This window comes from Eriocheir sinensis, chromosome 38 (genome assembly GCF_024679095.1).
Source record: "Eriocheir sinensis breed Jianghai 21 chromosome 38, ASM2467909v1, whole genome shotgun sequence".
NCBI lineage: Eukaryota > Metazoa > Arthropoda > Malacostraca > Decapoda > Varunidae > Eriocheir > Eriocheir sinensis.
This window is the reverse complement of record NC_066546.1, coordinates 8,085,489-8,107,776: the sequence shown is the minus strand read 5'-3', so window position 1 is coordinate 8,107,776 and position 22,288 is coordinate 8,085,489. Positions and strand designations below refer to the sequence as shown.

General features: G+C 43.1%; 3 protein-coding genes across 15 annotated transcripts in view; all 3 read left to right on the top strand.

Moving 5' to 3' along the window:
- Positions 1 to 689: 689 nt before the first annotated feature.
- On the top strand, positions 690 to 9,600 carry LOC127008627 (active regulator of SIRT1-like). Of its 5 annotated transcripts, XM_050880904.1 has the most exons (6): positions 690 to 819; positions 1,937 to 2,176; positions 4,257 to 4,399; positions 5,861 to 5,977; positions 6,707 to 6,861; positions 8,031 to 9,600. In XM_050880904.1, the coding sequence occupies exons 2-5, from the start codon at positions 2,122 to 2,124 to the stop codon at positions 6,854 to 6,856; spliced, it is 465 nt and encodes a 154-aa protein (XP_050736861.1). In that variant the 5' UTR covers positions 690 to 819; positions 1,937 to 2,121; the 3' UTR covers positions 6,857 to 6,861; positions 8,031 to 9,600. The 5 variants fall into 5 exon arrangements, with proteins under 5 accessions (XP_050736861.1, XP_050736858.1, XP_050736857.1 ...); XM_050880901.1 differs by lacking the exons at positions 690 to 819; positions 1,937 to 2,176 and adding an exon at positions 3,631 to 3,655 and having other exon boundaries at positions 8,711 to 9,600; XM_050880900.1 differs by lacking the exons at positions 690 to 819; positions 1,937 to 2,176 and adding an exon at positions 3,631 to 3,655.
- LOC127008626 (nicotinamide riboside kinase 1-like) lies at positions 9,359 to 11,212 on the top strand. Its single transcript, XM_050880899.1, has one exon. The coding sequence runs from the start codon at positions 9,359 to 9,361 to the stop codon at positions 10,100 to 10,102; it is 744 nt and encodes a 247-aa protein (XP_050736856.1). The 3' UTR covers positions 10,103 to 11,212.
- Positions 11,213 to 12,198: 986 nt separating this feature from the next.
- The window catches only part of LOC127008624 (SH3 and multiple ankyrin repeat domains protein 3-like), a 137,329-nt gene continuing 127,239 nt past the window's right edge, over positions 12,199 to 22,288 (top strand). For 8 of the 9 annotated variants that reach the window (XM_050880897.1, XM_050880882.1, XM_050880886.1 and 5 more), the window contains exon 1: positions 12,200 to 13,456. In XM_050880897.1, coding sequence (XP_050736854.1) covers positions 13,370 to 13,456 — 87 coding nt within the window. In that variant the 5' untranslated portion in view covers positions 12,200 to 13,369. Of the gene's footprint in view, positions 13,457 to 22,288 lie in introns of all 9 variants that reach the window. The other variant, XM_050880885.1, reaches the window with a different exon arrangement.

The window sequence follows — 22,288 nt, the reverse complement described above, 5'->3', positions numbered from 1 at the left end:
TTTGCAGCATTTGAAGAGATTTTAAAATCATTATATAATTCAACTGAGACCATAAATTAAGACTATGGGGTACCAATAAATGTCATGCCTCGAGAATGAATAAAGAATGTATTTTGTGCTCACTGGTATTGGTATATAGTACTCAAATTTAAATTTCTATATTGATGTGTATTTTTTCATCATGAATAAATTGCAAGAATGCAGAGAGTTGCAACATTCACAGTGCTATCAGACCAAAGCTAGGGCACCAAGGCTGGCTGGAGGCTGCATGTGTTGCGTATTAAAGAAATCAGTTACTTGTCCCATATTAGATTAAATCAAAGTGCAGTTGCAACACATATAGTCAGGTGTCAGAAGTATGGCAAATAAAGCCTTGTCAAATTTAATCACATCTGAGAATCAAGAAACACAATTATAAATGGGTATATTAAATCCTTGTACCCAGGTAATGTCAGCCTTGTAGAGTAAAAAAAAAAAAAAAAATATTGCACAGGAGATTGGCATCATCATCTGGCAATGTCATGTATGACCTTGCCAGATGATGCCACTAGTCTGCAATAGTTTTTTTCTTTTTTACTTTCTACTAGTCTGACATTACCTGGGTACAAGAAATTAATAAATATAAACCCATTTATAACTGTTTCTGGATTCTCAGGTGTGATTAAATTTGACAAGGCTTTATTTGGCACGCCTTGCCCCGCCAGCCTGCACCTTGCGACACCCTGGCTCAGGGCTGCCGGCCACGGGAACACTGCAGCTGCTGACCGCTGCGGAGAAGACGCGACATCCAGCGCCGGTGTCCCCCCCCTGCAGTAATTAGTGAGTATACACCTGGGCACCCAGTGACATTACTTACTTACCTATCAACCTCCGTTATCATTAATTGATACGAAGATCGTAAACATTACGCCTTGTTGTTGATCGACATTAGCGAGGGGAGAAAAGATGTGACCGAAATATTAATATCCAAAAGTGTACCATAATACCCTACGAGTCTACGGTAAAGACTGGATTCATTGACGCATCTGCTGTATCGCGTAACCAACTTCCCTTTTGCTGTCGTACATGTAGCCTACTAACCTTCAAACCTCCCGGAAAACCGTACGAAAGACAATAGAGAAAACAAGAAAGTCAGTACGTGTGAGTAGAGACCCGCTGGCGCTGGGTTGGGCGGCGGTGCAGCCCTAGAATCCCGCGGGCCGTTACAGCTAAAATTCAATAATGCTTACCTACGTTGGGGACTTAGCCCCCCTTGACCTCTCTTATGGGTATTAATAGACAGGTGAATATAATTATATGAACCTTCTAACGGCGGGGCTCGTCCCCTGTGTCAACATTTCACCTCATTGGGCTATTTAGTCTCCCGCGACCGCGCGGTTCTGCACACAACTTTCATTGCTATTCCCACACGTGTTTTAACCTGCTGTACAGTCTTCCTACGGTTTTCCGAGATGTTTGAAGGTTAATAAAATACATCCGTGACAATATATAAGAGTACTTTGCAGGGTAGGAATCGATCGAGATTTGGATGCGTTATTATTATAACCAATCTTAACCCAATGGGTAATATCCATTGATGCACCATTTCGACGAATATTTAAACATACAGAGTAAGAAAATAATGCAATAAGTTATGCAAAAGGGAAAGTATCCTATATTGGTCTCTAATATTAGTGGCAGGCGCCGAGACGAACAGGCCGCCCGCTGCTGGCGCCTGGCAGAGATGCTGAGTATGGTGGAATGTAAAAAGGGTGATGGATTCTTGCTAGGTTTGAGCACACTGCGGGCAGGGACCAGAAGGATATACTGGAGGGGGTAAAATAATTCCTGGAGAGAGCCTGGGTGGTGGGGTCTAGATAGGGTGGACTCCTGTAAATGCCCTCGATCGTGTCTCTACGGGCTCCCTCAGCTTAGGCAACATTCATTTTGTTTTCAGGCTGTTTGTCCTGAGGGAGTACGCCGTTACAAAGGCTGAAGTTGCGACCGAAAGAGGTGATTCCTCGCAAGACCAAGGAGCTGATGGTCATGCTACCGCGGCGTGAGTCGTGTTCCTGAAGACCGCCACTTCGACACCCCATTCAGGAGCGAGGCAGTGACTGAGGAGGCGGGGCCGAGCGGGAGATGTCTTGGTCGCTGGTCAAGAGAGGCCTGGAGCTGTGTGAGGAGGACCAGCAGGGTGAGACTGGCAGTGCCCTGGATTGGGGTTGGTGTTAGGTTGTTCCTCCCACGGGGCGGCAGCTGGCGGTGAGGGTCAAGTAATGCCGCAGCTGGTCAAAGTCGTCCCAGAAGTATTTATGTGTCAAGTGTTATTAGCTGTGCGGCCTGGCAGCACCGCGCCTTGCCGTGGGGTGGGGGCTGCAGGGTAACTCCCATTATCTTGTCTCCATATCTAGTTCCATTCAGCTTATCTTTAAAATCGTGGATGCTCCGCACCTCATCCAGTTCATTCCAAACATCAATACTTCACAGAGCTACTGCTAAGTGGAAAACTAAATGTCTTCACATTATTATTTTCAGTTCTCATATCATTATTGGCTCAGTGCATAGTTTCATGTCCACTGACATTTTTATGTTAGGTTTGGTCAAATTTAGATGAGGGAGGAGTGAGTGGGCAAAGCCTCTTCCATTTGGGTGTGATGTTTGGTTTGGTTAAATTAAAAGATGGAGACTTGAGAGGGGGACAAAGCCCCCTACACTTGGTGCCTTTCACCAACTTCACTCTGGTAGGCAATGTTTTTTTCAGATGGATCTCGATGTGCTCTTCAACATTTATTAGCACCATTTCTGTAACAAATTACTTGATGACATCATGCATCTTTGCCTTATTCCTGTGTTATTTTTAATCCACCTGGTTTCTATTTCTCCGATCTTAAATTTCATTTTGTTATCTCTATACATCTCCCTTATTATAGCAGTTATTTTCTTGTTCATTCCGACATGTTCAAGTAGCTTTATTAATTTTTCTCTATTAATGGCATCATGCGCCTTCTCGATTTCTATGAATCCGAGGTATTGTTCTTTTTTATTTCTTCTACTGTTGTCTATTATTTCCTTAATTACATATATATTTTTCAAGCTACTCCTTCCTTTTCTGAAACCACTTTGTTCTTCTCCCAGAACTTCTTTTTCTATCCACCGTTGTATTTTTTCATTGATTATTAATCCGAATAGTTTATTAAGAATATTTATTATGCTGATGGGTCTGTAGTTACTCATTTCCTTCCTGTCTTTTCCACCTCCCTTATATATCAATTCTACCCTACTTTCTCTCCAGTCATCGGGGATTGCTCCAGTTTCAAATACAGTTTGGAATAAATTGTAAATAGCCGATATAAGGTTCTTTCCTCCCTTTTTTTATAAATTCTGCTATTATTCCATACTATTCCACTTGTGCAAGATTTTTTCATTCTCTAAAATGAACGGTTTAACGGGGTCGAAAGCCCCTGTAGGAAATAGGGGGGTCAAATGGGGGCGAAGCCCCTCTGCCCCTGTTAAGGGTTAGTTGAAATTAGATCTAAATAATTATGATACTTCCTTGTAACTCTACTCTGCAGGGCCCTCAACAATACAATGATGTTAGTCTTGTTTTGTATAATGGCAGTGTCGTTGGCTGGCGAGAACTGGCAACTTGGAGCAAAACATGGCATGGTGAAGTGTTAGTCATAATTATTATTTCATAAACAAGTAATTTGCAGTGTAGACTTAAAACAAAAGATGAATAGATCATTACACTTATTAAAAAAATGGTGCCAACCATTGGAGTGAGGTTAGTAAAAGACCGGAGTTTTACCTAAATTTGTTGAGTTAATTTATTTTTTGATAAATACTTGTGATACATTAATCATTGCACCATTGTCTATATGACGGTCCAGGCAGCGGCTCACTTCAACGATGGCAGAGTCCACTTTTGTCATGGTCTTGTGAGGACTGAAGTGTTCATTTTTTCCATATTTCTGTGCTTTTAGGTGGTGTTTCTCAGTTCCACTGACTATTTATTTATGCTGAAAATATCCTTTTGTGGATATATTTGATTTTATCTTGAAATTGCTATGTAGAGATTCAGAGATAAATTTGCTCTAGGGCTTTCATAGCTGTTTTCTTGTAGATAAAACTCTACCAGAAAAAGCATCATAATTTTTCCTAGAAATGGATAGTCAATGTCTCTGAAATAGACTTTTCAGTAAAGCTATATTTTACCTGGTTGTGTTTTGTGTTTTCATTAGAGTCGCATAGTTATTCATCCCTTATATTTTCAGCAACCAAGAGCAGGAAGGTTGAGAAGAAGGTGACTGCTGGGAAAGCCTCCCGCCACCAGAGGGAGAAGAAGGCAGCTAAACAGAGGAAGATTGGGGAACAGAGGCAGCAGGAGGTCAAGGATTTGTTTAGCAGCCAAAAACAGGTGAGATTTTACTCATTTTGGGACAGATCATTAGGAATATCTCATTATTTACTTCAGGCTGTATAAGTAACCCTAATATTTGGGAATTAAAGCCTGCATTCTTAAACATTTGGGGCTTACACACCCACATTTGGTAAGGATTTAGTAGAGGTTTGGGGTAGTTTCATGGGTAGTTTCATGAGTTTAGTGATAGTTTGAAGGCTTCTGCACCATGAATGTGAAGAACGTTTACGGGAACCCGATTAATATCATTTTGGGCTTTCAGAAATATGTTTTGTGAGAACCAAAACCATCTTAGCACATGGGCCTAAGAGTGCATATTTCCATATTCTACGAAATGTTATGAGGGACTAAAAGGAATATGCCGTACAGTCATACCTCGGCTTATGAGTTGAATTCGTTGCTTGCAAACCAAAACACCCGTAAACTAAAATGAATTTACCCATTTAAATTAATAAAAATCCCATTAATGCATCCCTTATCCCCCCAAATATTAACATTTTTTTTTTTTAAATGTTATTTTATATATAATAAAAGTAATTTTACTAACAAATAGCAATGATAAATATAAATGATATAGTATAATAATATGAATGTAAATTAATTAATATAATATAAAAATAATGTAATAATAATATAATGCTGAAAATACAAAGATCGCACACTAGAGCACAAACATAAGTGGACATGAGCGCACGGGTGCTACCTCTGCGAGTGTACAACGTGGACTGAAAGTGATGTCATACTGGGAGTTTTCTTCCAACCGTTGGAGCTTGGAGCAACCTCGGTTGCCCGTACGCCCAACTGAGAGCTGGCTGTTGGTTCGGGTAAACACTCCTGTCCTCCCGTCTTTGAAGCCATGATCGTACCCACAACCGCTTCTTACTTCATTTAACTGTAGCAACAAATCCATAATTTGAGTAACAGCAGCACAAACCACAACAGCCCTTACTCTTTCAAATGGCGCCATGTGGATACAGGGCAACTGGTTTGTTTACAGTGAGGATACGGGCAACCGACCTTGGTTGTGTGTGACACACTCACAGAAAAGTTTGAGTTGCCAGTTACGCCTACCGCAAACACAGTTAGAGGAAAACAGTCTAGTGCGACACCAGCTTGAGACCCCATTCCCATTGTTTTCCACTCTGAGCGCTTTCGTCTTCCAGCGAACAAAAGGAACCCACGCTTGCATCTTCAACTTGTACAAACAGGATACTCATACACCAAGTCACCGCTCATAAACCAAGGTATCTTTAATGAAAAAAATTGCTCTTAAATCAAAACGCTCGTAAACTGAGGTATTACTGTACATCGGTCCTATAATACTGGGGATAAAATTTGTCAGAATGGCCACTCCCTGTCTTGGTTTTATGGGTAATGGGGTCATTTAAGATGATAATAGATAGACTACAGACTCCAGGAAAAAGTAGTGTCTGAATGGTGTGAATTTGTCCCTTGCAGGTTACGAGTGCTCTGGAAAGGTATCGCCAGAATGTCCCAAAAGACCGCACCTTGGACAACATAAAACTGCTGAAGAAGATTGATAAGAAGCGTACACCCAAGGAATATGTGGAAAAGGTACTGTGATTTGCTTTCATTCACATCCATAAAGATCTTCATTCTGTAGCAGCTTTGTTTTGTGGTTTGGAAGTATTTTGTATCATAGGCCTTGGGAATTGTCAGTCATACAGGAAGAAATGTGGTCAATCATTTTGATGCCCTTCGAGTGTTAGATTTGTCCCCTTATAGCACGGTTTATCAAAGTATAGGTCATGTTCCAGTACTGGGTCAGGAGAGACCACTGGCTGGGCCACTACATCCGCTCTGTCTGAACTGCATCCAACAACATTTTCATAATGTATGATTTCCCATAATGAGGTTTCCTGTTAACCTAACATGCAGATAATGAGAACCAAATATAAATAACTGCAGGGTCTTCCTTTTTGTTGCATGGACCTTTAAGGGTACTGTGATGACCAGTTCCATATGGTCTAGGACAGTAGATCCCAATGTTCTTGCACTCACGACCCTTTTCCCAAAATCTGGAAACTCAAGTGACCCCGTGATATCAGCAAACTTACAAATTTCCTTAGCAGATTTATGATAATGATGATTATGAATTTTTTTGCACCTAAATAAACCTAAATAAAAGCAAAAATAATATAAAAGTATAGAAAAAAATCTCAAAATGATAAGCTATTAAAATCATTCCCCCAAGCCATTTCCAGCAAGTCTCCGTGACCCCCAGCCAATCCTCCAACCTCTGCTCTAGGAAATATAGACCCCTAAAGACACATTATTTTCCAGGTTGTAAGCCAACACACCAAGCAGCTAGATAGAAGGGGTGGTGTGAGGGAGTTGCCACAAAGTCAAGGCAAGAAGAAGCCCGAGGAGACATCAGTGTTTTCGGATGAAGACTTTGAGAAGCTGAACAAGGAGTGGCTGAAGCTGTACTAGTCAAGGCATGTTCATCACTTCCTCTAGTGTTTGTTAGTGTTGGGTGATTCCCTGTTTTCTTTTCTTGTACAACATTTCCAGCACTCCTGTATATTATAAAGTGTGTAGCCTAGAGCATAGTAATCCCCACAACACCAGAGACAGGAAATCTCAGTCCTTGCATTTCAGAACTTTCTGATAATAGTGTTGTTTGTACACCTGCAGCCTGCACCTCTATACTTGTTGATTCTCAGTACATCCAGCAATTTATAGATCATACGTAATGTGTTGTGCCTAGAGTATAAGAACCCCTTGATACTCCTCTATAAACCTAGGAATCTATAATCATGCAGTAGTTTTCTTTGGTACTAGTGCCCCTCTCCCACCCTTATCCTGCACCCTCAAACCTTTCACTTATTATCAATACAACCAGCACTGGTAGTGTGCTTTCCCAGCTTTCTTCACCACATTGATGCTCCCTGTTCTCTCACATAATATTATGATGGTTAAAGACTTTGTTTTCAGTACAGTGTCTCCCACAATTCCATTTCTTGTATCTCTGCTATGTTCTCTATTATGGCTAGACATTGTTGGGTTGTTCTTGTTCCACAATTTATTTTGAAGTCAGCCGTAGTACTGAGATTGCTTTCTAAGTCACCGAGGATCTAAGTGGTTAATCTAATGTTTGTTAATTGTCTGCCTTGTATACATTCATTTACCAGCAGAACATCTTGTGGCCTATTTTTATTTGTTTTAGATTTGTCTTTTCTAATCTCTTACATTTCAATTTTTTGGATCCATTTTGATAATTTCTTTCTGTGTGTACTTGGAGTTTAAAATTTTGAGCCTCACAAAGTATGTATAATCATTGTTTGCATGCATCCCCATCATTCATTAATGCTTTTCTATGATGCTGTTGTTGAAGTGTATCTTTTTGAACTGTGTAACCTGTGATGTAAATTTGCTGCTTGCTGTGCATTGTCATTGTTACAGTGTGTAACGAATGACATATCTAAGGTTATAATGATTATAGTGCCTATGCCGTACTGCTGTTTATACGCCTCAGATTGTGCATTATATCAGCATTGACATCCTGCCATCCTTGTAGTGTTCCCAGCATGAATGTCTGAGTATGAACCTGTTGAATGTTGCCCCTGCCTCCTGGACTGACAACTCTTCTCTTCTGCATCAACAGGCAATATTTGAGTGGCCTTAGACAGCCCTGAGTGTTGGTTGCTGGCTGTCCGGTTGCTGGTAGTTCATGGTAGAGGGAGCCACCCACTCCCAGCCCATCCCTGGAAATGGTCCCTTAAACCTGTTTCCTACAGAGGATGTCTGCAGTGTTAACATAAAGCCAGTTGTTGTTGTAGTTGTTGTTTGGGGACTGAACGTGGTTGTGTTTATGATGTGTGGTGGGTTTGAGGAAGGTTTTCAGTCTGCTTCTGTGGTAAGTGCATCCCATAGAGCCCATGATGTGCACTTTGACTCTCTGCTTGTATATGTTTGTCTGACTAATAAGTAAAATTAGTAATGTAAATATTTGAATCAACTGTATTTGTGCTTGTAGCTTCCTTGCCACTCTGCTGCTAGATTCCACTTGTCTAACTGCTGAGTGCTAAATTGCCATTAGTCAGCATGGCTCTCAATGACAGGCTAACTGGCAGGATTGTTTCATTGGCCTTTGTTTTCTCCCTTGTTGCCATAACAGTGTGGCATCTCCTGTACCAGTCACAGTACGACGTTTTCAACTTAGTTCCGTCACCCCTGTATGCTTTCGGGGTGATCCGGTACATGTTCCTTGTGCTGTCTGTGGTCATCCTGTGCTTCATGATGTATGCCTGTATTAACTCACATTCCCACACTTGACTCTTTCAGGTTTGGCACGAAGTGATTGAGTATATGAAGGCACGACACGGGCACCAAATTATATATCCACAAAATATGCAAAGGTCCCCAAGGATCCTGAGTGACCCTTTGCCTTACCACCCGCTAGAGGCTGGAGAGAACAGCGCTTAGAGCCTCGCAAAGCAGTGTGTGTGTGCATGTGTGTGCAGTGGCGCATGTGTGGCTAGTGATGTTTGGACATGACCGTGCCATAGGTCAGTGTGTGCTGGTGGTGTCGGCAGTGGTTGTGCTCTACTATCTTGTGTGGGTGGTGGGACTGCCATTCATGGACGAGGACAGTTCCCTGCGATCCCTCTTTCCCCGGCCCATCCTGGCCATCATCGTGCCCACAGTCATATTGGTCTTTCTTCTCACCATCACTGGAGTGTACATCATCAAAGCCTTAGTGGATGCCAGTAGGCTAGAGAAAAGCAAATTAAAGCTTTTGTGATCTCATCTCAGAGGCATGCTGAAGCTTTCTTAAAATTAACTTGCACTTTAATGCCGTGAAATTTTTATATTTACATTTTTTTCTAACTGAAGCCATTGTAATCAGTTATACTAACTTATTTTAATATCCCAACAATTGCCTTTTATGATAAAAGTATTCATTATGATCAGAATGTACCTCATGATGTTATGTTGTACTTGTTATGTTTGTTGACCCTGGTGCTGAGATATCAGGCTGTACTACTTTGTTTAGCTAAGGTTTCCCAGAGCAACACTTCTTCACCCACGCTGTGCACCATGTCGTCCTGGGTAGTGGTTGGGATCTCTGGAGTGACCAATGGGGGCAAGTCCACCCTTGCCCAACAGTTACATTCTCGCCTCCCCTGTCACACCAAAGTCATCTCCCAAGATGACTACTTCTTCCCGACGGACTCACCCCACCATGTCCCATGCCCTGGGGGCCTGCCTCACCATAATTGGGACACCATCTCAGCCTTGGACATGAATACGATGCTTCGTGATGTGACAGATATTGTTAACTCCCGCCCAGATCACACCAAACAAAGCTCTGATGGAGGTGCTGTCACACATGTATGGAATGCAACAGACCTCAGCCCTGTCCTCCTTATGGATGGTTTTATTCTTTATGACCACCCAGGGATTCTTGAACTGTGTGACCTACGATACTTCTTAACCCTTAGTCGAGAGGAATGTTGGGAAAGGAGGACAATAAGAGTATATGATCCTCCTGACGTTCCTGGGTATTTCGAGGCTTGTGTGTGGCCCATGTACGAGGAACACTTAGCCAGGGTGAAGGAGAGAGTGCCTCAGGTGACGTTCCTTGATGGGCTGCTGGACAACTACCCTCTTGTCCTCCAACAAGTTACTGAATTTTCCCGCCTTAAGGGGAAGGCAAGAGGTACACAGGGGTAGTACTGAGGCAGGGTCCAAAACCTAGTGGAGACCTTGTCACAGGAGGTATTGGGTGTTGCATATTTTAAGTCATAATGGGATACCCATCTTTATTTTTACAGTTGTTGAGCATTCTTGCCTCCATATAACTTCATCAAAACTACTTTACTATCTTTTGGAAGCACTTACTATTCTGCTTATGCAAAATTAGTTTTTTGCTGCAACTTGAAAGGTTGAGGGTGAAATTTGGCTGTGAACAATAACTACAGGGTGTAGTGGATGAGCAGCAAATTCATGTAATGGAATAATTGACCTTTTTTATTTGAATATTTGATTTTGTTCATTTATGTACTTCACTATGTTTTTGTTCAAGCTTTTTCTCACTCCTATGTGATACTTAGTAGTTTGACTTCCAGCATATAGTAATGTGCTGCAATGTTTGATGAAGTTGCTGCAGGAAAGACGTGTGTGTGTGTGTGTGTGTGTGAATGCTGGAGCTCAAGTAGGGGTGAGGTTAGACCACTTGTGTCAACATGTCCCGTGCAAGGCAGTCAGTGGTGCCGGGTTGTCCCAGAGACGACCAGTTTGCATATCATGTTCATGCATAAATATGTTTGTGTGAGGAAAGAGTTTATTTTGAAGTATTGCAATGAAAGCTTTAGTCTAAGGGTTTTATGCAATTTGTTTTGTTATAGGAGTTATATTTTTTAGAACTTAATGTGCATTTAAAAGCATAAATAATTTTATGTTTATTATACTCAGTTAAATATCAGTATTTTGTCACAAGAATAACTACGTGTCATCATTGAGTCGTTCACAAGTTTGGGCAGCTTGACCACCACCAGCAATCACCGGTTTACTAATACCACCATTCCATGGTTCATGGTGTGCTAACACAAGCATTGCCACAGCAGTTGATGCACACTAATCAGGATTCCCCATACCCAGTCTCAGGTACGTCACGTTCACTACTTACCACGTGTGTATGTGTGTCCGTGGCACCCGAGGCAAGCAGTACTCAGGAGATGTCACCGTGTCCTTCCCAACTCCGAATTTTGTACACTTTTAAATACCACTGGTGTGTGTTAAAGGATTTATCAAGTTACTCAGCATTAAACGTCCAGAATTGTATTGCCTATTTTATATGCCTTTTACTCCACATGTGTTTATTGGGCTTAATCCTTTTCAGTGGCCTTTTTAACTCCAGCTGCAAAAGGGATGAGCTCTGACCTACCCAGAAATATTTGTATTACCACCAGAAACTGCAAATTGTCTTGGGTTTTATTTCGAGAAGCAACAACTGAAGCTCAGGAGTTATCTTAAAATTATATTTGGCAGTGGTTAGGCAATACGAAGAAGATTGACAAATGATCCCAAGGCTACTACTGTACAGAGAGCCCGGAAAGAACTTACTTGGGAAAGGACCATGCTGCGTGGAAGTTTAATGGAGATGATCAAACGGATGAAGGGGATTAAAAAGGGCGATTTGGATGTATTGTTATATTAAAAACATTGTGAAACAAGTTAGATAATTCAAGTTCGAAAAGGAAATGGGGAAGAACTGGTTTGCTATCAGCATGGTAGATGAGTGGAACAAACTGAGCAGTGGGTGTGCAGCTGAAGCAAACAGTTGAAAGCTTTAAATGTAGCCAATATGTATTCATGGATGAGAGTGGAATTCGGTAAAGAAGCTGCCATCTGTAGGCCGTCTGGCCTGTTGTAGTCTCATATACTTTTGTAAACGTCCACGATGGTATTGCCTATTTTATATGCCTGTTGCTTGGATTGTTACCCCTTCTTAATATCAAGACAAACCCTTCCTCCATGTGACGCCCATGAATCACTTGTCCTGACTTCGAGTTCCTCACTGAAGACTGCCCGTCATCTCGGCCTCCCCGCGCCCCCTGAGGTACGCCAGTCCTTGTCTGCACTTTTGTACGCGAAGGGGTTTGTTTACAAGGGCCGTGCTTGCATCCAGGCTTTTGAAACCTTCGATAAAGCCTCCACCTCAACCTGAATTCATTTGCACATGACTTGCAAGACGCTCAGGTAACTCCAAGAGGTGAGGAGGCGCTGGCGACCCCCGGCACCACCTCACCCTCACCTGTCCACCAGCCAGCCAGACAGGTGAGTTGGGCGCAAACCTTCAACGCGCGCGGACCTACGTAACCTTCCTCCGACAAGTGGTGCTTCGTCTATCTCTTCCTTGTGCTTGTGACTTGTGGAGACTGAACTGAAAATGTGACACAAAGGCCTGACAAGTCTGGAGGCCGGAGTGTGAGGCGGTGGCGGCCCAGGGAAGGCGGGGAGCCGAGGCCGAGGTGAACACTTGAACACTCTATAACAGAATGTGAAGGATTTACAGCAGAAGCGCATGAACTAAGTGGACAAGCAGCGCAGATCATCGGAAGAGAGGACTGGGAAGCAAGGAAGGAGGAGGGGAAAGACAGGAGACGAAAAACTGTAGCCTACTGGTCTGACGGGAGATAAAGACCCTGACAATATAAAAGTGAACCACATGGAAACGTTCTTGATTGAAAGCTGATACGGAGGGAGAAACATAATTAAAGGATACAAAGGAGGGAAGAATATCAAGGTGTGAAGACCTAAGAAGTGATTGATTATAAAGCGTCAGTGGTTTGAAGAAGAGGAAGAAGAAGGCGGTGGTGGTGATGGCGGCAGCTTGGAGGTGTGTGTGGGGTGCCCGCTGGCCTGAGAAATATGTAGATCACACTTAACAAGCACTGTGCCCAGCCAAGTGAATCCACAGTGACGTAATGAAGTGTTACAGTTAAACAAGCAAGAAAAACAACATTAACAACTGGCCGTTACTGGAAATAGGTTAAAACATCAGATAGGAGCAAGCGATATCGACATGGATTGTTTTTTCGAGTTTTGATGCCCAGCCAAGTGCTTCCAGAGTGACGTAATGAATTGTTACAGTGAAAACAAGCAAGGAAAACACTAACAACTGGTTGGCACTTCAAATAGTTTAGAACATCAGTTAGGAGCAAACGATATCGACTTGGATTATGGTTGGAGTTTAATTAGAACCGTAGAGGCTTTTCGAGTGCACTGTCGAGGATTACAAGCAACATAAGTAACGGCAAGCCATGCAGGAGTAGCCTATCAATTACTGGTGAGGGGAAAACGAGCAAAGGTCAAGAAAATAAGGTCAGACGGATCCTAGGTAAGAGTGTGGAGGTTACACGCCCCTCATCCTTGACCTGACCCCACCATGACCCCAAGAGGAATCGTACTGAAGTGGTGACACGGGCCTAGACAGACATGCCCTCCACTACCTCCTCAGTGGACAGGTTCCACCACTACAAACGGCCAGGGTCAAGGCGTTCCAGGGTTAACTATAACTATAAGGTAAGAACGATAACGCTTGAAGTTTCTCCTATTGACATTGATAAGTTTAAGGCAGAAGTCAACGCCCACCTGTTAACTCATTTGGTAGCTATATATTGTTCCTGTTCCCCTCTTTTTTTTTTTTAATTCTTACTTCACTATCGCTTATTTTTCATGTCCTTGTCCATCCATCGAGGCAACTCTGGGTCTATATATATTTTTTTTCACATTTTCCCTTGGTGCCCTTTTACGGATGACGATAAATATGATAATATTAATCCCTGTTAATCGTCAGTCAGTTAATTACATGGTTGAGCAAGAGACCAAACACACCCTGCCCTTGTTCAAATCGGTAAAACTGGAGCAATAATTAAAAGTTTTGCTAATCACCGAGGGCGCGCGACACACACATTAGTACTTGCGGAAATTGTTTTTTGATCCAGTTAAGTTTCTGATTGGGTGTTAATTAATTTCGCCAGGAACCGGTAATGACTTTTAGATCGCCTAATTACGGAATCCATCAAGACCATAAGCGGGGATAATGAGGTTATTTCCGAGGGCGGGGTCAGGGTTGAAACTTGAAACATGAAAGCCCCGCGATTTACATTTATTGAGGCGGGAAGGATGTCACGGCGGGAGGGTTGAATACTGGCAATTCCACTTTTTTACTCGACGAATAATGACCTAGCAAGCTTTTTCTCCCTTTTCCTGTTTTATTGAAAAGTTTCCCGGTAGCTAGAGCGTGAAAATGTGCCAGTTAGCAGCTTGGCCATGCGTGTTTAGCCGGGGTGCGAATGAACTCACGCAGGTGCTAATATTTGCTGTGAAGGATCCATTGTTGCACTTCCTCCTTCCATTATTACCCGAGCATTTGATTTGGCTGACTGATATACAAACAATGGAAAATCAAATGCTTCTGTCACGTCATCTTACAACTTGGGTATCTTTTTGAGGCTATTTTATCTCTTGCCAAGGATCCCGAACTTAGGTAGTGAGGCCATAAGTTTTGTTCTTCGTTCAAGGGATAATCAGGTTTTAGTCAACGCTATCTTCAGACAATCAGTAGGGACAGTCTTGTTACATAATATATTAGGAGAAAAAGGGAATAGCCTAGCCTTAATGAGCGGTTCTCACTAAATTATTACAGCATCGCCCACGGCAGCCAGGTTACGAGAGAGAAAAAAAAATGGGCAGGGTTAGTCCATGGATCCTTGTCGAGGCTAGATTGTTCCTAGTATCCCAAGACGCCTGGAGCAGCAAGGGTGGAGCAGAGGGCGTGCAAACGGGCTGAAGGCAAGCATAAGACAAGACCAAGACAAACCCTAGAACACAGCGACTCCACCCGAAAGAGAAAAAAATCGTTGTCCGGGTTGTCTGCTTGTGCGTCGTGCAGTTTAATTTTTATACGACACGAGTTTTTCCAGAGGCTTCATCTGATTTGTATTCATGTCAAACCTCTTGACAGTCCTGCTAACCAAAGAGAGCAGTAGCTACACAGATGAATAGACAGTCCTGCTAACCAAAGAGAGCAGTACAAAGAAGATGAATAGACAGTCCTGCTAACCAAAGAGAGCAGTACAAAGAAGATGAATAGACAGTCCTGCTAACCAAAGAGAGCAGTACAAAGATGAATAGACAGTCCTGCTAACCAAAGAGAGCAGTACAAAGATGAATAGACAGTCCTGCTAACCAAAGAGAGCAGTACAAAGAAGATGAATAGACTCCTGCTAACCAAAGAGAGCAGTACAAAGAAGATGAATAGATAGTCCTGCTAACCAAAGAGAGCAGTACACAGAAGATGAATAGACAGTCCTGCTAACCAAAGAGAGCAGTACACAGAAGATGAATAGACAGTCCTGCTAACCAAAGAGAGCAGTACAAAGAAGATGAATAGATAGTCCTGCTAACCAAAGAGAGCAGTACAAAGATGAATAGACAGTCCTGCTAACCAAAGAGAGCAGTACACAGAAGATGAATAGACAGTCCTGCTAACCAAAGAGAGCAGTACACAGAAGATGAATAGATAGTCCTGCTAACCAAAGAGAGCAGTACAAAGATGAATAGATAGTCCTGCTAACCAAAGAGAGCAGTACACAGAAGATGAATAGATAGTCCTGCTAACCAAAGAGAGCAGTACACAGAAGATGAATAGACAGTCCTGCTAACCAAAGAGAGCAGTACACAGAAGATGAATAGACAAGATCAATATCCTGATCTGTGGCCTCTGCACTTTTAAATGGCTCTTTGTAACTTTTATTCCTTTTTAAAAGCATTAGTCATCCTTATAGTTTATAACGAGAACCGGAAGAAACATATTTGAAGAAGGAAATACTTCATAGACGTCAGAGGTAAAGAAAGCAAAGCAAACACAAATACTGCATAAATTTGCATTGCACGAAGAAAAAAAACTCATTCAGCTCGATTTTCAAGTCAAAGGTTCATACTCCTCAACTTTTTTTCCTTCGAAGCAGCTCATCTTTCCCGCTAATGAGCGTGAGAAACCAGAAAGCATGAGCAAGCAGGCAGACACGCAAGCAGAGGGTCATGATAGCAGGGAAAGGAGGGAAAATATTTGCAGTGGCATGTAGTGGCACCAGTGTTTGAGGGAATGACGCAGAGGTTTCAGTCATACCCAAGGTTACCAGATTATCATACTCAGAACATTGCATACATCGATACCAGACCCAAAACTATCGTACCCACACAAAGATACCCAATTGAAGTTGCTAGAACCGTAAATTACCGGCGTTTTTCTTGCAGGTTATTACTCAGAAACCGGAAAATAGTGTGCTGAGTACGGTGTAATGTGGTAACGCTGGTCATACCCCGCTGGCTAGGACAACACAGCAGTGGGAGGGATCGCTATGAGAACGGCCATTAGCAGCGGAGCAGGGGTGACCGCGTGGTTGCCTACATTGCACGGTTCAGAGGTGGAGGTGGGAACACGGGAAGGAGGTGGTGAGGTGGTGGTGTGTGGAGCGGAATAATCTTTTTGGAAGGGTTTGTGTCTTCGCTCGACCGTCATTCCCCTCTCCTCCATTTTCGGGTGAATGTACGCACTCACCCCTCACCTCCTCCTCCTCTTCCTCCTCCACCTCCTCCCCCCGGCCGTTGCCTTCAGGGGAGGAGTTTCATCTCAGACACTTGGGCACCGACTTCTCGAGGTGGCGGGCGACGGCACGAGAGAGAGAGAGAGAGAGAGAGAGAGAGAGAACGAATCCGATTTGCTGATTTCAGGTTCACGAGTCAATTTATGAGGTCAATCTTTTTACATTTCACTTTTTTTTCCCTCAGTATCTCATTATAAGTTTTGAATACGCCTCCGTGTGTTACCAAGCCTCGTCACTTCCAGAGGTTTCACCATCACAAAGAAACAAAAGGATTACCAACGTGAAAAACTTAATATCACAACACTAGCCTACATATTTCCCTTGTCATTTTACCGCAATAGGCTAAGTTAGAGGGCGCTGTAAGTTACGATAGAAGTCTTTGCAATGAGGGTAATAGACAGACAATCCAGAGTCATTATTAGGCTACGTGAGCTGGGTTAGCCTATTTTCAGGTCGAGAATGTGGATGGCGAAGGAAGTAAAGTGTGGAGTGAGTGGAGTGGAGCCTTTGTCATGAAGTGGAGTGGTGTTGTTACCGTGTGGAAGTGTGGGAAGAACAGCCTCAGGGGTTACAATGTTGAGGGTGAGTCCACTTTCTTTCACAACTTTCTTTCGCGACCTTGCTCCATCATTGACTCTCTCTCTCTCTCTCTCTCTCTCTCTCTCTCTCTCTCTCTCTCTCTCTCTCTCTATCTATCTATCTATCTATCTAACTTCTTTCGTTCTTATTATATTCTTTCTTTTCCATCTTTAATTATCTTTCGTTCTTTCTATCATTCCCGTTTTCCTTTTCCATCTCTCTCTCTATCAGTCAATCTATCTTTTTTTATTTTTTTATTTCCATTTTCTTTTTACGTCTCTATCTTTGGCATACATTCGTTCTCTCTATTTTGCTTTATCATTTTCTTTCGTTATTACTATTCTTTTTCATTCTCTCTCTCTCTCTCTCTCTCTCTCTCTCTCTCTCTCTCTCTCTCTCTCTCTCTCTCTCTCTCTCTCTCTCTCTCTCGACCTTGGAAGATGGAAATTTCTAACATGGTTCAGTGCCTTCAAGCCATTGACTGCAAGTTCCCAGACATAAGTGATTTCTAGGCGTGAAAAAAAAGGTGTGTGTGTGTGTGTGTGTGTGATAAGAGAGAGAGAGATTGCAAACAATACCTGTCTGTAATTAAGGTAGGTAGGTTACATTCTCTCTCTCTCTCTCTCTCTCTCTCTCTCTCTCTCTCTCTCTCTCTCTCTCTCTCTCTCTCTCTCTCTCTCTCTCTCGTTTGGACTTCTCAGGGTCATGTCTTCTATCCTCTCGTGTTCTTTGTCCGCTCTTTACCCTCTCTCTCTCCCTACCTCTCCCCCTCCCTCTCCATTTCTCCTCTCACGCACTCCAAACAACTCCCTCCCCCCCTCCAGCACTCCTTGTCCTATCACCCCCTCTCTCTCTCTCTCTCTCTCTCTCTCTCTCTCTCTCTCTCTCTCTCTCTCTCTCTCTCTTTCTCTCTCTCCACTCATCGCCTCTTCATCCACTCAACTTCATCTTGTATACGTGCCCATACACACAAACGAGGAGAGAGAGAGAGAATATAAATACATGCAAGATTTAAGGTTTTATATTTTCTTCGTCATTATACCAACACACACACACACACACACACACACACACACACACACACACACACACACACACACACACCTTTTATGAGTCAGTCTGGAAAGAGGAGGACAAAGCCTTTTATGTTATCTCACTTTCCTCCTCCTCCTCCTCCGCCTCCTCCTCCTCCTCCTCCTCCTCCTCCTCCTCCTCCTCCTCCTCCTCCTCCTCCTCCTCCTCATTACCCAAACGTTAAATACCACAGTCAAGGAACTCTAGTGATACCTGATAATGACGTGTTTCACCTTTGTCTAATTAGTGAAAATTCTCTCTCTCTCTCTCTCTCTCTCTCTCTCTCTCTCTCTCTCTCTCTCTCTCTCTCTCTCTCTCTCTCTCTCTCTCTCTCTCTCTCTCTCTCTCTCTCTCTCTCTCTCTCTCAGGTGTAGGTGGGTGAGAGAGAATAAAAAGTGATGCCCATATTAGTTAGAATACTTGGAACCCAGTCAGTCAGGTAGGGCACCACTGTTATGAAGCCTCCTCCTCCTCCTCCTCCTCCTCCTCCTCCTCCTTTTCCTCCTATTCTTCTTTTGTCAAGGTTGTGTAATGTTTTCTTGGCACTGTTTAGCAAAGAAGGAAAACATTGATGGTGAAGGTGGTGGTGGTGAAGGCTGTGGTGGTGGTGGTGGTGGTGGTGAAGGCTGTGGTGGTGGTGGTGAGGGTGGAAGAAATGGGTGGAGTCGCCAGCAAGTCTCCTTACCGGGTTACTCTACCTCCATACCCCTCCCTTCCCTCCCCATATACCTCCCTTACCCTCCCTTCCCTTTCCTATGCCCCTCCCTTCACCTTTCTACCCTCCCTGCCTTTTGCTTCTCCTTTCTCTCGTCCAGTTCCTCCCTTTAGCTTCCTACCTCCCCCCCCCCCCTTTCCGTGTCTATCCTTTCCTTCTCTCATTCTCCTCTCCCTTTTCTCTCCTTCCCTCTCCTCTTCCTTTTCTCTCTCCTTCCTTTCTTTCGTCCACTATCCTAATATTTTTCTGTATCTCTTCTTTTCTTTGTTCCTCTATGTTCTTTGTCTATCTTTCCCTTCTTTATCCATCCTCTATTCTCCTTTCTTCCGTTCTCTACATCTATTCCTTTTTTTTTTCTGTTTCTCTTTGTTCTTTCTCCTCTTTTTCGTCGTCCTTCTTTATTCGCCTTCTTTTACCTTTCTCCTAAGTCCCCCTACACCTTTTTTCTATCTCCCTTTGTTTGTTTGTTTTCGTTTTTTCTTCTCCATATTATTTCTCGCTATATCTCATTTTCCGTTTTTTATTTCTCATTTCTTCATCCCTTGTGTTCCTCCTCTTAACCTCCCTTTGATTTTTTCCATTCTCTTCTCTCCTAAGTCTCCCTACACCATTTTTTTATCTCCCTTTGTTTTTGTTTTTTTCCGTTTTTTCATCTCCATTTTATTTCTCGCTATATCTCATTTTCCATTTTTATTTCTCATTTCTTCTTCATCCCTTGTGTTCCTCCTCTTAACCTCCCTTTGATGTTTTCCTTTCTCTTCTCTCCTAAGTCTCCCTACACCATTTTTTTATCTCCCTTTGTTTTTTTTTGTTTTTTTCAGTTTTTTCATCTCCATTTTATTTCTCGCTATATCTCATTTTCCATTTTTATTTCTCATTTCTTCTTCATCCCTTGTGTTCCTCCTCTTAACCTCCCTTTGATATTTTCCTCTCCCTTTACCTCTATATCCTTGCTTATCCTCTTTTCTTCCCCTTTGTTCATCTTCTTATTCCCCTTTTATCATCTTCCCTTCTTTCCATCTTCTTTATTCCCTCTTCTCTCCATTACTGTCTCATCTATTTCCTATTCTATCTCCTCCCCACCCATCGCCTGCCTCCCCCTGTCCCTTCCCTTTCCCTTTTAACTACCACCTCCACCCATAGTCCCATACCCACCCATTCTCCACCTGTCAGCCCTTTCCTACCCATACCCATCGTTATAACCATCATCCTCCACCCTTCTCACCCCCATACCAGCGTTGCCAAGTTATCGTACTCATCGCATTGCATTTTCGTAGTTTCTGACCGATAACTAAAGCAAAAAACACAAACCTCAATAAATAACAGTTTTAATGCTAACTTGGATGATTTTCTGTCGTTATTTGTGTAGGTACGAAAGTTTGAGGCTTAAAAATGATAAATACGTTGTGGTGAATACGATAATCTGGCAACGCTGCCCTATACGCCCTTACCTTGCCCTTGCCCTTGCAGTTTTTTTTTTCTCCTATAGGCAAGTCAGCCCTCCCTTTCTCCCTCTTTCTCCATTTTTTCTTCTCTTCCTCCATTTGAAAGCAGGACTCGCAGCAGTGGATTTTAAGTTCGGTTTATTTAGACTCGGTTGACTAATTAAGGATGGACTGGTGAAATAGACATACCTAGGTGTTATATGGTGAGTGTAAATGCAATAGACACCTGTGAAAATAGATAGATTTATGGATAGAGAGAAATAGAATAGAGATGAAGAAAAAGACAAAAAACAAAGAAAACAAAGGAGGAAGGTAAAAACAAAAAGGTGTAGTGAGATTGGTGAGAGAGAAAAAAAATGGTGAATATAGGATAGACAAAGAGAGAGGAAGGAATAGACAAAGAACAAGGAGAAACAGAGAGAAGGAAGGGATAGATAATTAGAATAGTGGAGGAAAGGAAGGGGATAGAAGGAAGAAAAGGTAAGGATAGGTAATGCTCGTGCGCTTTTAATTCCACTTCCTTCACCTATCCGTATCTCTCTTTAGTATTAACGCCTCCTCTTCCCTTCTTCATCCTGGTATCAACGCCCCTTTTATCTCTCTCAATCAAAAACATCCACTCCTTCATTCCTCTTGCTATTATTGCCCTTTCATTCCTTAACGATTCTCTCTCAAGTCTTAAACATAACCACCCACACTCACTCTCTCTTTTTTCCTGGTATCAATGTTCTTTTATCCTTTTACGACTCCCACATCCACTCCCTCTTCATCTTGTATTACTGTCCTTTCATCCCTTCACACCTCAAGCATATAGCCGTCCACACCCTCGCTCTTCCTGGTATCATTGCCCTTTCAACCCTTCTCGTGTCTCTCTCTTAAGCATAACCACACCCCCACCCTTCCTTCCTGTCTGGTATCATTTCCCTCTCATCTTCAAACTACCTTACTCCTCTCTCTCCCACGCGTTCCCCTTCTCTCCCAAGTCACCCACAACAAAACTCCCATTGAGATCTTGAACCCATATTCTCAAGGGCCATTGTGACAGAGATGAGCACTGAGGCCACGCGTAGCTATATCATATGCTCCCATTTTTACTTCTTCCACCTACTCTCCACGCACGTATAACAACCCCTCCCTCCATCCTCTCCTTCCTCTCCCCTCTCTCCTCCCCTTCTCCTCTCTCCTTCCTCCTCTTCCCCCTCTCTCCTTCCTCTCCCCTCTCTCCTCCCCTTCTCCTCTCTCCCTCCTCCTCTTCCCCCTCTCTCCTTCCTCTCCCCTCTTCTCCCCCCTCTACCCCCTTACATGACTTACTCTCCCACACAATATACTCCCACTGAAGTTTTTACACATTTCATTTTCCTCCCCCCGGTCCACTCCACTCCACCTCCTCCTCCTCCTTCCACCTCCTCCTCCTCCTCCCTCCACCTTTGCACAAGTCACTGCCTCCAACACCTGCCTCTAATCATTACCTCACATTCTCCTCCTCCTCCTCCTCCTCCTCCTCCTCCCCACCCACACCACCTGTCACCCTCATCTCCCTCACCCCATTCAAGTGTTCCCACCCTCTTTTTTTTCTCTCTCTCCCTCTCTCATTTTCACCTCTCCCCACAAGCTTACACGTTTCTCTCCCCTCCTTTCTCTCCTCCCCCTCCCAAAGAAAGTGATTATTTCGGCTTCTTCTCCCCCCTCAGAAATATTAACTTCTCTCCCCATCTCCCATATGAAAATAAACCCATCACCTCTTTCCTATTCCCCTCATCCTCAAACTGAAAACCGCTGTCTACTCCCATCACCCATACGAAAATAGCCCATCACTTCTTTTGCTTCTCAACCCTTCACTCCAGTAACCTCAACCCCCATCACCCATACGAAAATAGCCCATCACTTCCTCTCCTTCTCAACTCTTCACTTTAGTAACCTCAACTCCCAT

Coding starts and splice junctions, on each gene's coding strand:
- LOC127008626 (XM_050880899.1), top strand. CDS start 9,359: ATGTTGTACTTGTTATGTTTGTTGACCCTGGTGCTGAGATATCAGGCT.
- LOC127008627 (XM_050880904.1), top strand. CDS start 2,122: ATGTCTTGGTCGCTGGTCAAGAGAGGCCTGGAGCTGTGTGAGGAGGAC. Junction 2,177..4,256: donor GTGTGAGGAGGACCAGCAGG/GTGAGACTGGCA, acceptor TTATATTTTCAG/CAACCAAGAGCAGGAAGGTT. Junction 4,400..5,860: donor TGTTTAGCAGCCAAAAACAG/GTGAGATTTTAC, acceptor TGTCCCTTGCAG/GTTACGAGTGCTCTGGAAAG.